Source organism: Camelus bactrianus, chromosome 2 (assembly GCF_048773025.1).
Source record: "Camelus bactrianus isolate YW-2024 breed Bactrian camel chromosome 2, ASM4877302v1, whole genome shotgun sequence".
Lineage (NCBI taxonomy): Eukaryota > Metazoa > Chordata > Mammalia > Artiodactyla > Camelidae > Camelus > Camelus bactrianus.
The window spans coordinates 92,362,930-92,379,840 of NC_133540.1; the positions used below are offsets into that span (position 1 = coordinate 92,362,930).

Genomic DNA, 16,911 nt, shown 5'->3' on the forward strand with positions numbered 1-16,911 from the left:
ATTTTTTTAAAAAACTGAGCTATAGTTGATGTACAATATTATGTAAGTTTCAGGTTGCAGCACAGTGATTCACAATTTTTAAAGGTTATATTCCATTTATAGTTATAAAACATTGGCTTATTAGAGCAGTGATTTTTGAACTTGAGATAGCAGTAATTATTTTGAGACATACTGTTGAATTTTTAAAGATGATAATAATTCAATTTCATTTTTACAAATAGTGTGTCAAACAGCATTTTACAATGTAAAGTCAAATAAATATTGATTATGTTTTAAGTCCAGCTAACATTTGCTCATATAGTACAGTTTGGTTTTATGAAGCAAATGTTCTTCAGACAATTTTTTTTTTTGTGGGGGAGGCAATTAGGTTTACTTATTTATTTATTTTTAGAGGAAGTACTGGGGATTGAACCCAGGACCTCATGCATGCTAAGCATGCACTCTAATACTTGAGCTATACCCTCCCCTGGAGACAACTTTTTAAGATCGATAAAATTGTGAAATAGGCTGAGAACATAGGAGAACTCCAGCATTATATATGCAGTGACATAAAAGCAAAACTTAATATTTAAACTAAATTATTGCCACAATCCGCACTGCAGAAATGTGTTATTTCAGGTCACTATTTTGATATTCTATGAATGCAAAATTCATAGAAAAATTTGGATGGGCTAGGTAAACTTTTATTATTTACTTGCCTGCTTAATATGTTGAATGAGAGCATTGTCACAATAGATTATTATCTATTTATTTTAATTAGTTACTAATATCAGTTGAAATAATTTAACATGTATACCTACTATTCCAGGTTGCTTCCATAAGACAGCATCTTGCATCCATATATGAAAAAGAAGAAGATTGGAGAAATGCAGCCCAAGTGTTGGTGGGAATTCCTTTGGAAACAGGACAAAAGTATAGTAAATAGTGGATATTGGATGGATATATATAATTGTTCACTTACTTTTTTCCCTTATATTCTAGTGCAGAAAACAAACAATGAACAACTTAATAAATAAATAAATTTTGTACTGTGTTAGAAGGTGATAAGTACTATGGAGAAAAGGAAAGGGGCAAAGTTGGGGGTAGGATGTACCATTAGATGGAGTGATTGGAGTGGTAGAGGGGTCCTGATACCTTCTCAGACACTTGAAGGAGGTAAGGGAGTGACCATGAGCTGTCTGAAGGAAGAGTGTCAGTAGAACCTCTTAGAGAGGATGGCTATTGGAAAGGCCCTAACATGGGAGCCTGCTTGGAGTATTTTAAGATGAGCAAGGAGACCATTGTGGGTGGAGTGGAGTGAGCAGAGAGGAGAGCGATAGAGGGTGAGATCAGAGAGTACTGGGGACCAGATTTTGTGGGGTCTTGTATTCCGTTGTAAGGCCTTTGGCTTTTTTCTCAGTGAAATGAGGGGGAGCCACTGGAGGATTTTGTACAGAGGGCTGACATGATCTGACTTGTATTTTAAAAAAATCATCCTAACTACTGAGTTGAGAATAAACTATGGATATGCAATGATAGAAGTAGGGAACGTTAGTTAAGAGGCTTATACACTACTGCAGGTGAGATGGAGACGTAAGAAATTTTGGATTCTGGCTATGTTTTTAAGGTAAAGCTAAGGATTTCCTGACAGCTTGGATATGAAGTATAAGAAGAGCAGCCAAGTTAAGTCTTGATTCTGGGTCTGAATCACTAGAAAAATGGAGTTGCTATCTACTTAGTGGTAAAGGAGAGGTTTTGAGGGAAGCTCAAGAGTTCTGTTTCTGACATGTGATAACTGAGTGGAGATATTTACTGGGGAGTTGAATATGTTAGTCTAGAGTTGAGGAGAGAGGTCTGGACTAGAGATGTACACTTGGAAGTTACTGACGTGTAGATGGAATTTAAAGCCTTTAGAGTGGATGGGATCTCCAGGGGAGGGAATACAGGTAGACGACTGAGCACTAAGCACTTGGACGTGAAGAGGTCCATTGAGGTAAGAAGGAAACCAGAAGAATGTGGAGTGTGCTATCTTAGAAGCCAAAGGAGGAAAATGTGTCAAGAAGGAGTAAGTGATCAGCGTGGTGTTGATAGTAAAGTAAGATGAGAAGTTGAAAGTTAACCATAAGAGCCAGTACATGGAGGTCATTGGTGACCTTGACTAAAGCTGTTTTGGTGAAATGGTGAGAGTGAAAGCCTGATTGGAGTTGTCTAAAAGAGAATAGGAAGAGAAGAATTGGAGATGGTGAGCATGGGCAACTCTTTGGTGAAGTTTTCATAAAAGGGAGCAGAGTAATGGGGTAGAAGATGACAGCAGAGGTTAGGCTGAGATTGTTTTTTCTTTTATAATTCAGTGGAAAATAGAGGGGATTCTTGCAGAAGTAGACTAGAGGGGAAAGAATCTAGTGGAGGGATAGGCTTTAGATAGGAGCATTGATAGTTCGTTTATGGCAGACTTTCTCAGACTTTCTTGGCACTGTTGGCATTTTAGAATGGATAATTTATTGTGGAGACTGTCCTGTGTGTTGGAGGATGTTTAGCAGCATCATGGGTCTCTACTCACTAGGTGCCGGTAGCACCACCACTCCCAGTTGTGACAATCAAAAATGACTAGACATTGCTGCGTGTTCCCTGGTGGGCAGAATAGCCCCGAGTGATCTACAGTAACAGCCAGGAACATAGGGTGTGTGGGTGCAGGCATTAGTAACGTGGTGGTAACGTTGGTCTGAGTGCCCTGATTGCTTCGGTGTCCCCAGTAAAGTTGGAGTCAGAGTCGTCAGCTCGAAGTGTTGGGGGTGGTTGGAGTTGTGAGTTTGAAAAGCTACAAGAATATCAGAAAAAGTTCTCTAGGAGAGTGGGACAGTGAGTGGACTAGGAATATGTAGTATACTTGGCAGCATTAAGGGCTCAATTGAAGATTGTAGTCATTAAAATGAGATCAGTCAGATTAGTTGGGTGTTTTTCTCCATCAGAGTTCAGCTCCATGATTGCAGGAAAGGAGTGGGTGAACTCTTAGGCTTAATCAGCGTTATGATTTTGCCCCAAAGGTATGACAGCATGAGAAGAACAAGAGAGATGGATGCATATGCAATTCAATGATTGTAATGTTGACCATAGGAGTTAAGCTAGGTAAGGAGGGAGGTGAGGCCTTTAAGGGGAGAAATACAGTAGCAATATTATAGTATCAGTATTTGGTGTCACAATGGGGTCAATGGATTGTTGGGTTTGAGATACTAGAGAAAATGAGATGGAAAAACAATTAGAAAAAATTAGGATGATAGTTTGTAACTCTTATTCAGGCAATCTTACCTTTGATAAGTATTTTGAAAAATATTTATAGTTCTTATGAAATACTCCAAAGTATATAGTACAAGAAGGACGAAAGGTGTGAAACTCATGGGTGTATCATTAAGCACACTTCCTCTTTCAGTTGGCAAGTATAAAAATACCAACTGTGAATGACCTAAATGTTTTCAGCTACTTCTCTTTTACCAGGTCCATGAAGGTTTCTTTTTTGTCGTCATTAATATTTGTGATTATAAGGCAGATACTACTTCAGGTGCATTTATGAAATTGTTAGGCAGTAATGTTCCTTGAAAAAGCAACCAGGATATGAAAAAACCTTCAGATGTACATGTTGAATTTTGCTAAGGCCTCTTATTAATTTGATTTTTTCCTTTGATGGTTTGAAAAGGCTAGGGACTTTCTTAATAGCTTTGATCTTATTCTGTCTAGAGCACTTTCTCCCTAGCACAAAGCAAATGATTTATTTTCATTGGTGGTTGAAATAAATATAAAATTAGTTATTGTTCTTTGCAGTGGTAGTATCATTTTGAGAGTATTGTAACATTATCTGTAAGGATACCAAAGAACTGAAAACTTAGTAGTTTTCTAAACAAATTAAAGTAAAAGGGATTTGGATAATTTATTGAGAACTTGTATCTTTAAAAAATGGTTCATTCTGATTATGAAAGTAATAGATATACTTGGCATAAAATTTGAAAATGCAGGAAAGTATGGTGCTATTTTTAGCAGTTTATGTAAATTGGTGTTGTGAATGGAAGTAATACAATACGAAATAGTAATAATATATGACTTTTGGAAAAATGTGAATTAATATAAAACATTTAAGAGGTAAAGAATTTCAAAACTGGGGCTAAATCAGTTGTAAATTCTATTCTTGCCACATGGTGGCACCACTTTTGCTAGTAAAGAGAATTTTTTTGTGAGAATTAAATTATGTGAGTTTTGAATTATGTAGAGTGTTATGCATTTCTTGCATGAAATGTGACCATTGGGATTAAGAAGAAAATGAAAACCACCTGTAATCTCATCACCTAGAGATAATTGCTATTATCTCATGATACATGTGTATAGAAATGCACTTTAATGGTGTTTTATATGTTTTATTCAGTTTTTTCACTTAGCAAAACTGCATCGTGACTATTATCAAAAGTAATTATAATAATTGTATAGTATCTACCATCTTTATGTACCATAACTTAATTGATACTGTAAATATCATTATGGGTGATTTCAATTTTTTTTCTTTTGCATTTATTTATGAATAACCTTACAAATGAATATTCTGTACATACAAATGTGTGTATATCCATGGTTTTTTTTTTTTTTTAGGATTTATTTTTTAGAGGTAAAACACAGTAGATAAAGAGTATAAGCATTTTAAAGGATTCAAGGGATGGTTGGAGAGTATTTTCCAAATTGTTTTATGGGTTGGTTATACATGTTTATAGTGCCCCCAGTAGTATATAGCATATCCCTGAACTGGGCTTTTTTTTTTTTTTTTTAAAGATCTTTGTCTTGTGAGATTATCTGAGGATTAGAAGAAGCTAAAATAAAATATGAACAATGATTAAAAATAACAAAAACTCAATAAGAATTCTGAATTTTTTTAGCTTATTTATATAATATAATGCAGTATAAAGATTGACTCCTTTATATTAACAGAATATGTATAAGGAAAAAATAACTTATTTTCTACCACCCCTAAAGATTTTCTTGATGAAATATTTAGTCATTGTGTTTTTCTGTTATGTCCCAGACAGTACAATGTAGATTATAAACTGGAGACTTACCTGAAGATTGCTAGGCTGTACCTGGAGGACGATGACCCAGTCCAGGCAGAGGCTTACATAAATCGGGCATCATTGCTTCAGAATGAATCAACCAATGAACAGTTACAGATACACTATAAGGTAACAGATGAGCTGATTTGGAATTAATTTTGTATTAGAGAATCCTACTATATTAAGATGCTCCAGAATATCTGATGAATGCTGTTATATATTAGAAATTCTTTTATTTTTTGCTTTTTGAAAAAGTTTTCCCCCAGTTGAAACATTTTCCCTCTTACAGGTATGCTATGCACGTGTTCTTGATTATAGAAGAAAATTCATTGAAGCTGCACAGAGGTACAATGAGCTCTCTTACAAGACAATAGTGCACGAAAGTGAACGACTAGAGGCCTTAAAACATGCTCTGCACTGTACCATCTTAGCGTCAGCAGGTAAACATGTCATTTATGCTTTAATGAACAGTAAGTTACCTTTGCTTAATAATTTTAGGTTTATTACTATTCAAGGACTTAGTGAAGAGTTATTCTTCAAGAGGACTTCTTATTAATCTTATTAATATGATTATGGTAAATTTAGTTTAAATTTTAAACAGTTAAAAACAGTGATAAAATGGATTGCTAACTGAAGACATTTTAAAATATGCATGTTATCAGTCTCTTACTCACAGATATTAGGAATAGTTAAGAGAGATAATCTGAAGTTTAGTTCTCCTAAAATCACTGAAAAATGGATATTAAATTAAGTGAGAATTATACAAAGAAACAAAAATTAAAATCTAGAAAGTGGTAATATGATAATTAACGTACTGCTTTGAGGATTTTTTAATCTTCAAGCCTCACTTTTAGACCTGGCATTTATCCTTTTCTTCAATAAATTTAAATAATAAACTGTTCTTTGTTCTTTTTACTAATTTATAGCATGCAAATCACTCAACTTATAAAGCAGAAAAGGGCATTGAGAGGAAATGCTGGTAATTCTAAGCCATGGCTTTTCTAAATCATTTTAGAATGTCTGTTCTTGAACTGTATTTACTTGAGAGCCTAATGACATGTTCAGACCACTGCTTTATAAAGCAGTGATTTAAAAAAAAAAATTCTTGGGTAGGGGAGGTAATTCGGTTTATTTATTTATTTTTAATGGAGGTACTGGAGATGGAACCCAGGACCTTGTGCATGCTAGGCATGCACTGCACCACTGAGCTATACCCTCCCTCCAGCAGTGATCTTATTTATTTTATTTTTGTTACTGAAAAGGCAATACATAAAATGATACTGCTTCCTGTTGTGAAGAACTATTACTGGTTTCTTCTATTTCCTTCAATATAAAAGTGTGTATCCTCTTTTTTTTAATATACAAATGATAGCATGATATACACACTTTTGCAGCTTGCTTTTTTTATGTGGCTATATATCATGGTGGTCTCTATGTCAGTACATATATAGCTCATTTTCGATTTTCTATTGTTTGGCTTTATTATAATTAGTCAATTATAAACAATGCTGTAGTAATTATATATGAATTACATGAATATATGTATAGGTTAAATTCTTTAAGGGTACATACACTTAAAATTTTGATAGAAATTGTATATTGGCCTTTAATGTTACACTGTAAACAACAATGTCTGTGTGTACCTGATTATTCACATACATTACCAAATTCTTTTATCCTTGCTTATCTGGTAAAAGAAAGATAGTATTTCACTCTGGTTTTAACTTGCATTTCATTTATCATGAATGCTCCTGAGTGTCTTTCCATATATGTAAAAAAAAATTATTGTTGGAAACCCATTTTTTTTGAGTGACTTATCTGTTTATGTTCATTCGCCATTTTCTTTTGTTTGTTTTTATCTTTTTCTGGTGACTTATAAAAGCTCTTCATGTATATAAGAAATTAACCATTTCCCCCCCAATTTGTCATCTCTTTTTTGGCTTTGTTTATAAAATTTTTGCCATGCAGAAACTTTAAATTTTTATATAGTTTATTTTAATCTTTTCTTTTATGAAGCGTCTAGATTTTGTTGATGTGCTTATTAGAAAGATCTTCTCTATTTTGAAATGACATATTTTAAATTCCCTCACGTTTTTGTCCAGTATTTTTAAGTTCTCAAATCCTCTGGTTTCAGAACCCCTTTAGATTCTGAAAAATTGAGAACCCTAGAGAGCTTTTGTTTAGGAAGGGTATATTTATTGTTTACTAGTTGGAAGGTGAAGTGAGAAATTCTAAAATTTTATTAATTCATTTAAAAATAGCAATAATCTATTACATGTAAACATAAATGACATATTTTTATAAGATAACTATATTTTCCAAAGCAAAAAACATTAGAGAATTGGAATTGTTTTACTTTTGACTTTACAAATCTTTTTGTTGTCCAGCTTAATAGACAAAAACTGAATTCTTAAAGGCACTTCTATGCTCAGCCTGTTTTGATATGCTGTTTTAGTGGAAGCATATGAAGAAAATCCAGCCTAATGAGGATATGTGGTTGGAAAAAGGAGGCATATTATTGTTTTTTTCAGATAATTGTTGATAACTTTTTTTGATACCACACTTGACAAGCGGTGTAGTTTCTTATAGGTTCATTGGAATGTGGCATCTAAAACCATATCAAGGAGCATTTTGCATCCTGTAATATTCAAATTTTGGTCTGTCTTGCACTTCAAATGAATCTTTTACCCATGTAAGATTTTGTGCCATCATGTATTGTTTGGAAAATACTGGCTCACTGAGTTACGCAGAGCTTCCAAATATTGATATATTTTATTATACAATTATAATTGTATAATTATATAATTATAATTATAATTATAAAAATTATATTTAAATGTGTTACCACTGATTTCATCAGGGAAAAAACCCTCTTAGGTGTTGGAAAGTTGTCAAGCTTATAGCAGCAGATACAAGTTTTCTTTTTTGTTTTTTTAACATTTTTTATTGATTTATAATAATTTTACAATGTTGTGTCAAATTCCAATGTAAAGCACAATTTTTCAGTTATACATGAACATATATATATTCATTGTCACATTTTTTTTTCTCTGTGAGATACCATAAGATCTTGTATATATTTTCCTGTGCTGTACAGTATAATCTTGTTTATCTATCCTACATTTTGAAATCCCAGTCTATCCCTTCCCACCTGGCAGATACAAGTTTTCAAAAATTCTAACATTTTTCTTGAAAACTCAAATTGTATCAGGTCCAGCAGATGCTGTTGGTTGGTAGTAATAGGCTCACTTTGTTCATTTTTAAGAAAATTTCTGCCAAATACCCAAGTCTATAAAACCATAATTTATCAGCTGTTATTTTAAGTGAATGTGTGCTATATTTCCTTGGAATAACCATTGGGCTTTGATTTACAACAGAAGTACTGGTACATATCGCATTTTGTGACACAAAGTATTAAAAAGACATATTCTCAACTGTCAAGATATAATAAAAATGATTTTTTACTGCTTCAAGGACATTCTGAAATGAAACTTTTTGTTTTTTGGCTGTTGAGTGTGTGGCACAGTACAGTTTGGTGCCAGTGCCTTGATCTGTGCTGTGGTGCCAGTAGTTTTAGCCACCACTGCTTTTGCACCAGCAGTACAAATGTCAACTCAGTGAAGAAGGTAAAGGAGGTCTTTGTTATTATTATTACAAAAGAACGCATCTTCATTGTAGAAATACAAATAAGCAAGAAGAGGAGAATAACAATTAGCTATAATTCATATCTCTTACAACATTTTGTCATACAGTTGGCCCTCCATTTCCAGGGGTTCTGCATCTGTAGATTCAACCAACCACGGATTTAAAATATTTGGGAAGAAAAATTCCAGAAGTCCCAAAAGCAAAACTTGAATTTTCCGACATCAGTAACTATTTACATACATTTACTTTGTATTATACGTAATCTAGAGATAATTTAAAAGTGTAGGGGAGGATATGTGAAGGTAATGCAAATACAACACTGTTTTACATAAGTAACTTGAACATCTGCAGATTTTGGTATTTATGGGGGTCTTGGAACCAATTCCCATTGGATACTGAGAGAATGACTGTGTACCATAGTCTTCACAAATGAATATATACTTGAGCCTCATTATTCATGGATTCCATATTTGTGAATTTGCCTACTTTCTATAATTTGTCACCCCCAAATCAGTACTCGATGTACTTTTACAGTCATTTGCAGACATGTGTGGAGCAGCAAAATATTTGAGTCCCCCTGTGTATGTTTCCAGTTGGGATTGAACAAGGCAGTGTTCTGCCTTCTTGTTTTAGCTCACATGCTGTAAACAAGTGCCCTTTTTGTTGTCTTTTTAATATGATGCTTTTCACATTTCCATGCATTTTGTTGATGATTTTGCTGTTTAAAATGACCCTTAAGTATAGTGCTGAAGTGCTGTCTTGTGTTCTTAAGGGTGGGAAGTCTGTGATGTGCCTTATAGAGAAGATAACGTGTCAGATAAACTTCATTCATGTGTAAGTTATAGTGTAGCCCATGAGTTCAATGTTAATGAATCAAAAACATACGTTAAATAAGGTGCCTTTAAACGGAAATACACATAAGGTTACATATTGATCAGCTGATAAAAATGTTGTGACCAGAGGCTCATAGGAACCCAACCCTGTATTCTCCCTGGGAGCAGCAGTTGAGGGTTCACTAATGCAGTGTCAGCAGTAGCTCAATAGAACATACCACCACAAATAATGAGAATCAACTGTATATTTTAGTAGGCAAAAATGGGGTCGTAGGAAAGATTATCTTTCATTGGGAAAATAGATCGTGAGAATATTTGATGCTCATTTGTTTCCCTTAGGACAGCAGCGTTCTCGGATGCTAGCTACTCTTTTTAAGGATGAAAGGTGTCAGCAACTTGCTGCTTATGGGATTCTAGAGAAAATGTACCTAGATAGGATCATCAGAGGAAATCAACTTCAAGAATTTGCTGCCATGCTGATGCCTCACCAGAAAGCGACTACAGCTGATGGTAATGATCATGTCTGATAAGTATGTGGTAGTAAATATTTAGGTACACACTAGTGGAAAGTATGTTAAATTAGAAGGATCTTAATATCTTTCTGTAATATTTTTATATAATACTTGATAAGAAAAAGGAATATTATATTGACAAGATGAATATTATACACAGATATGACTTTGAAGTATAAAAATAGCCCTGTTGGAAAGTATTTTGTGGAATAAAGCATACTTTGTAAACTGTAAGGGCAGAAGAATAACAGTCTAGGTGTACAGTGCCTGATTTTTTAGAAACACAAACCATTTGATAAGCACTGTAATCAATCTTAAACATCAGTTTGTGACAGAGCATAATTTTCCAGTCCTATTTTAGGTACAACAAAATTTGGCACAGTAGCTTTCCCAAGGTTATTCAGGGGAATGTGTTTCCAATAAGAATAGAAATTGGTATTGTGTTCCCTAGTTAAGGGATGTGTTTGCTTAAATCAGACTGCCTTTGCTGGGGAAGAAGTTTTTAACAGATGCTTATTCATAACATCAAATATCCTGTATATGTTTATTTACAGAGATTTTAAAGTAGCTTATAACAATAGTACACATGATAATAAAAATACAGATATAGGACCGTCAGGACCATCAGAAACATGGAAAAGGTTGAGATTAACATGCAGCTCTGTTAGACTCATTGCCTTGGACTCACTGTCATCCTATGTTGAAGAGAATCTAGCTGTAAAGAATTATTTATTAAAAAAAAAGAATTATTTATGTAAGATTTGATGGAAAGATATACACCTCTCCAGTCTTACTGAGTGGAGTTAAACCAGATCATTGCAGGAATTATATTGGCCTCCTATTAAATTGCTTTCATTTAATTGTACTTTAAGAAGCAAGCCAATTGATTACTAATGCTCATTAATTAAATATATTCCTAATGCAGCTACTCAGAAAAGTTCTTTTTCAGTTTTAGGATTAGTTGTGATTCTCCTTGAGCAATTGGTTTTTATCTTATTTGAAAACCATGAGTTGATAAACTTACTGGTTTTCTTAAACTGGTGGGCTGCAAGAAAACTTAAAAAATTAAACTTGTAGCCCACCTGTAAATAGCATGTTTGTGTGTTGGTTGTTGCTATTTTTGTTTTTGTTTTTTACTTTTAAATTTTTGTCTTCTGTGTATTCTGAGCAACTTTAAATTCTTTTTGCAAGAAGATGCCTGACAAACAAGTTAAAAGCTAGTTAAGTAAAAAGAAGTTTCCAAGATTGATATAGCTTAGTTTCAGATTTGACATTGAGGTTTCTGGCCATGACAAAAATAAAAGAAGATATAATCAGATAGATAATTCTTTTCTAAAATGAGAGCGACTCACTAGGATCTCTGAGAATGCAAATGATTTTCAGATTTCTCACACAGGGCTATACATATATGACAGATGTTTTGTCTCCTTCCTCTCGAATTTTAGACGTTACTGCTTTTCTTATTTATCTTTCTTGGACATTTTTGTTTATTGTCATTACAACTCCCAGTTGGGTTATTTGTCATTTTATTATTGAATTGTAAGAATTCTTTGTATATTCTAGATCTTATCATTATCAGGTAAGTGATTTGCAAATATTTTCTCCCATTCTGTGTGTTATTTCTTCACTTTTTTGATGGTATCTTTTGAAACACAAAAGTTACTAATTTTGATGAAGTCCAATTTATGTTTTTTCTTTTGTTGCTTGTGCTTTCAGTGTTGTATCTAAGAAACCATTGCCTAATCCAAGGTCATGAAAATTTGCTTTGTTTTCTCCTATAGATTTTATAGTTGTAGCTCTTACATTTAGGTCTTTGATTCATTTTCAGTTAATTTTTGTATATGATGTAAAGTAGGGGTCCACCTGTATTCTTTGGCATGTGAATATCCAGTTGTCCCAGCACCGTTTGTTGGAAAGACTCTTATTTCCCCACTGAATTGCCTTGGCATCCTTGTTGACTATCAGTTGACTGTAAATGTGAGAGTTTATTTCTGGACTCTAAATTCTATTTCATTATTTTGTATGCCTGTCCTCATGCCAGTACCACTGTCTTCATTGCTGTATCTTTGTAGTAAGTTTTGAAATCAAGAAATCTGAGTCTTCTAACTTTGTTCTTTTTCAAAATTGTTCTCACTCTGCTGAGTCCTTTGAATTTCTGTATAAATGTCATACAGCTTGTCAGTTTCTGGAAAGAAGCCAGCTGGGATTTTGATAGGGGTTGCACTGAATCTGTAGATCAGTTTGGGGAATATTATCATCTTAACAATATTAAGTCTTCCATGTTTTTCTATTTATTTAGGTCTTTATATTAGAAAGTTGCTAAGAGAGTAGATCTTAAAAGTTTTCATCATAAGAAAAAAATTGTAACTATGTGAGGTGATGGATGTTAATTAACTAAACTTATTGTGGTAGTCATTTCACAGTATGTACGTGAATCGGCTCATTATGTTGTACACCTTAAATGAATGCAATGTTATATGTCAATTATATCTCAATAAAACTAGAAAGAAAAAAAAAAGAATTGGGTGAGCTCAGCAGTCTGATACCTTCAGGGTCGGGCCTTAGGTTCAGAACTTTGTCAGGGCCTATAGTATCTCACTTAAGGGGGGATGTTACACCTGATCTCTCATGAAGGGATCCTGCCTTCCAGACATTTCTCACGTTTGCCTCAGGGTAAGATCCATGTGAAGTGCCTAAAAGAACAGAGATACTTCCATTGAGCTGTATGTATTGACTTTTCAAGCTTGCAGAACAGGTCACATGATTGTTTTGCTGCTACTTGCTGATGAAAGTTTGTGCTTATAGCAAGAAAAGTTAATGAAGCTGATAGTCCAGGGAAGCAAACCCAAATCCAAAGGATTAAATCCATTTAGCTAGTTAGTTACTACTCGCCAGTCATTTTCTAAATGTGTTGTTTGTATTTAATTGTATGTTATTCAAAATGTGTCAAATAACGCATTTTGGTTACTTTTAAAATTTTGATAGGAGGAATGAGGACAATGATTATGAGTTATTACCTGCCTGGATACTTAATTTTAAAAGATGCATCTTTTAAGAGTGTTAAAGTAGTTTCAAAATTAAGACTCTCTTATATTTATTTAAGGTTCTAGCATCTTGGACAGAGCTGTTATTGAACACAATTTGTTGTCTGCAAGCAAATTATATAATAATATTACCTTTGAAGAACTTGGAGCCCTTTTAGAGATTCCTGCAGCTAAGGTATTTTCTTGTTTCCAATACATAAAAAGGAAGTTGAGAGACTAAACTATTGACATAAAGACAAAGTAAAAATTGTACATATGTAAAGCTTAGTGATGGGTAGCTAAACCACGTTTCAGTTCTCTTATCACATGTTAGAATGACTGTTAGATATGATAAAGTGTCTGAGAATTTATTGTTGTGTTTTTTTTTAACAGGCAGAAAAGATAGCATCGCAAATGATAACAGAAGGACGTATGAATGGATTTATTGATCAGATTGATGGAATAGTTCACTTTGAAAGTAAGAAGTTTTGCTTGTTTATGACAGTTGTAGCTCCTGTTTAGCAGCTCATTAAATGAGTGGAGGCAGACAGATAAGGAGATCTCGCAACTTTCTCATTGTCCAATACCTCAGCCCCTATGCCCACCTCATTTACGCCCTGGGTCTTGCTATGCCAGAACCATTCCACCTGTACAATTTCAATCTGCAGTATCCCACCCTGACACGGCCTTTTCCCTGTCTTTCTAGTGGTCTTTCTCAGTTACTGCTTCTTCACCTCTCCCTTGACAGCATTAGAGCCTCCGGTTTGTTGTTTTTCAGTTTCTTCCAGTCAGCCCAGCTGTTTTTCGTCTTTTCTATTCTTCCTGTCCAGCTTGGATTTCATCATTCATCACTGCAATTACTCTTTTATGCCCCAGAACACTTGTCTGTGAACTTTTTGTCCCTGCAGTCCAGCAAAACTTCGCCTTGAATTGAACCCATTCTCCATCTTTCCATGCCTTTACTTGAGTAGTTAACAGATGTTGCTGGAGAAGAGTCAGAGCACCAAACAGACTGATTCCATTGCAAATTCAAGGTCCTTGGTTTTCAACACTGCCTGGGATTCTTACACATTTCCTCCTCGACCCTTTTCCTCTACTCTGTGATGACTATTTAGAGTCATTTTCCTAAATGTCTGACTTTCCTCCTTCAGCAGAAAATCTTGTTTCCTATTTATCACAGGAAAAAAAAAACTGTCAGTATGAAATTATCTTAACTTCTTTGTCAGATTGATAAACCACTAAACGTTAAACATAGATCTCATTCTGTCTTTTCTTCCTGTTGTACTAGAGACGACTTCTCTCTCTCCAGTTCTTCCACTTGTACTTGGAATCCCTCCTCTGACCTCTGCCACCCTTACCCCCCCAAAAATCCTTTTTAGGAACCCGAGCTTAGTAATTATTTTCTGTTTTCATCCTTTTTTCTCTATTAGCTTCTTTCTATCAATGTTTAAACATTCTTGGATCTCTTCCATTTTAGCAAAAATCCTTTGATCTTTCAGAATTCATCTTGACTTTTCAACATACCGAATAGGGTTGATGATTCACTCCTTTTTGATGCCCCCCACATCTTAACTTCTTTCATCTCCTCCACCCTGTCCTCCCGCTTTCCCTCCTGTTTCTTTAGGTATTGTTTCCAGTCATCTTTATAGATTCTGTAGTGCTTTAAATTTAAATATTAGGGTTGCTGAAGGCTTACTCCTCAGCTTTGGTCTCCCCACTCTACTCTACTGAGTTTCCCTAGGGAATCTCATCTGTTCCCATTGACTCAGTTACCATCTTGATGCAGGCAATGCTTAGATTTTAGTGTAAATCTCTCTTCTGAGTCCCAGACTCAGTGGCTCTAATTGACTAATAAGTGTTTCCCACCTGATTGCTTTGTGGGCATCTCAGAATGAACGTGTCCAAAACTGAATTCATTATCTCCCGTCCCTGTCTGCCTCCCACAGCAACCAACCAACCATCAAAAACTACACTGTCCACTTTCTCCAGCATTTCTGATCCTTCATGCCTTCTCTTTGCTGCCCAGAATCCTTTTCAATTTTGCCTCCTAGGTTTGTCTGGAGTCCACGTGCTTTTCTTCATTTCTACTGTCACCGACATATTCTGAACCCTTGTAACCCCTTCTGGCCTTGAGAAACAGCCTTTTAACTATCCTCACATCTACAATTTCTCCTTTATAATTCAGTTGCCCTAGTATAGCCAGAGTGATTGTGATCTTTTAAAAATACAAACAAAGAAAAAAGAAAAAACCAAATTATTAAATGTTACTCTCTTCTCTGACACTCTAAAGAATGGCTTTCCCTTTGCTTGCAGAGTAAAATGCTACAAAGTCTCCAGAAAGTCCTGCATGATCCTTTATAGCTTTCTGTTTCCAATCCAGCTCACAGGTCTTTTGAGTTTTTTCCAGCATTGTAAATTCCTTCCCACTCCAAACATTCTGAAATAACCACCCCTCTCCACAGCCAGCCTCTCCAGCCGTCTTCTATTTGTCCCCAGGTCTTAGTTTGAACAGTGTTCACCAGTAATAATTTTCCTGACTCCTCAGGTTAGTCATGGCTTAAAGTTACATGTTCTTATCACCCTGAATTTTTTCCTAGCATTAAGTGTAATTATTTCCATTTCTGTAGCTATTTGTCTAAATATCTGTTTCCAAGCTCAGCTTCCTAGTGGTAGATACCATGTCTCATGTTCTCCATGGTATATCCAACATCTCTTCCAGTGCCCTGCACATTTTAAGTGGGAAATAAGTATTGAATAAACACAAACATTATGTGATGAATAGTATAGCAAAGGGGTCACCAAGTGAAAGGACAATTTAAATTAATGTATTGTATCTTGATAGAATATGGAATATTTTCCTTTCTAATTTTCTTAGATTTAAAAATTATAATGATAAATATGCTTATAATAATAAGTAAAACATTATAAGGATGAATAAAGGAAGAGTTTGTAATATCTTTTCACTTCTGTCTCCATTTGGCTAATCCTAGCTCCCTGGCATAACTAATGTCAGTGTCAAGTCTTGTGTGCTTTTCTCCATGCTTATATATAGAAAAATAAAGACATATAGAGATCTTTTTCTTGATTAATTTTTTTATTTTTTGAAGAGTGATTTATTTATTTAGGTTTTTTGGGGGGAGTAATCTGGTTTATTTATTCCTTTATTATTAGAGGAGGGACTGGGGTTTGAACCCAAGACCTCGACCATGCTAATAAGCACACACTTTACCACTTGAGCTACATCCTCCCTCCTAAAAACATGTAGAGATCTTTTTAAGTGGCATTATACTTTAAAGTACATACTGGTCTACAAGGTGTTTTTTAAAAGTTAATATACCATGAACATATTTTCAAGTCAGTAGATGTAAATCTGTTTTTTAATAGCTGCATAGTATTTCCTGGAGTTCAGCTATTCACCTGTTGGTGGACATTCAGGTGGTTTCCTGTGCTTATCTTTATATACTGGGACACTTAGTTCTATAGAAAAGTTTCATCCTTTGTTGCATCAGAGGATATATGTATTTTGATTCTTAATAGCTACCACCAGTTTGCTTTCCAGACACATGTAGCCATTTACACTTCCACCAGAATGAGAGAAAGAGTCTTCAACAGCTGGATTTTATTCCTTTTTTTTATCTTTTACCAATTGATGGAGGGAAAATACTGCATTATTGTTTTACTGTACATTTCCCTGACACTAGTGAAGTTTGATCTTTCCATGTTTTGGCCACTAGCGTTTCCTCTTCTGTGAATTGATGTTACTTTTTCTTGCCTATTTCCTTCCTTTCCCCTCTACACCTATTCTTCTGACCTCCCAGTGTCAGTTTGCTGGAGC

The 16,911-nt window shown here is 34.6% G+C and overlaps 1 protein-coding gene across 2 annotated transcripts in view; it reads left to right on the plus strand.

The window, feature by feature from the left end:
- The window catches only part of COPS4 (COP9 signalosome subunit 4), a 29,057-nt gene that overhangs the window by 9,907 nt on the left and 2,239 nt on the right, over positions 1-16,911 (plus strand). The window contains exons 4-9 of one of the 2 annotated variants that reach the window (XM_010950247.3): positions 809-912; positions 5,039-5,192; positions 5,353-5,503; positions 9,881-10,051; positions 13,157-13,272; positions 13,470-13,554. In XM_010950247.3, the coding sequence (XP_010948549.1) occupies positions 809-912; positions 5,039-5,192; positions 5,353-5,503; positions 9,881-10,051; positions 13,157-13,272; positions 13,470-13,554 (781 nt within the window). The remainder of the gene's footprint in view (positions 1-808; positions 913-5,038; positions 5,193-5,352; positions 5,504-9,880; positions 10,052-13,156; positions 13,273-13,469; positions 13,555-16,911) is intronic. The other variant, XM_010950254.3, reaches the window with a different exon arrangement.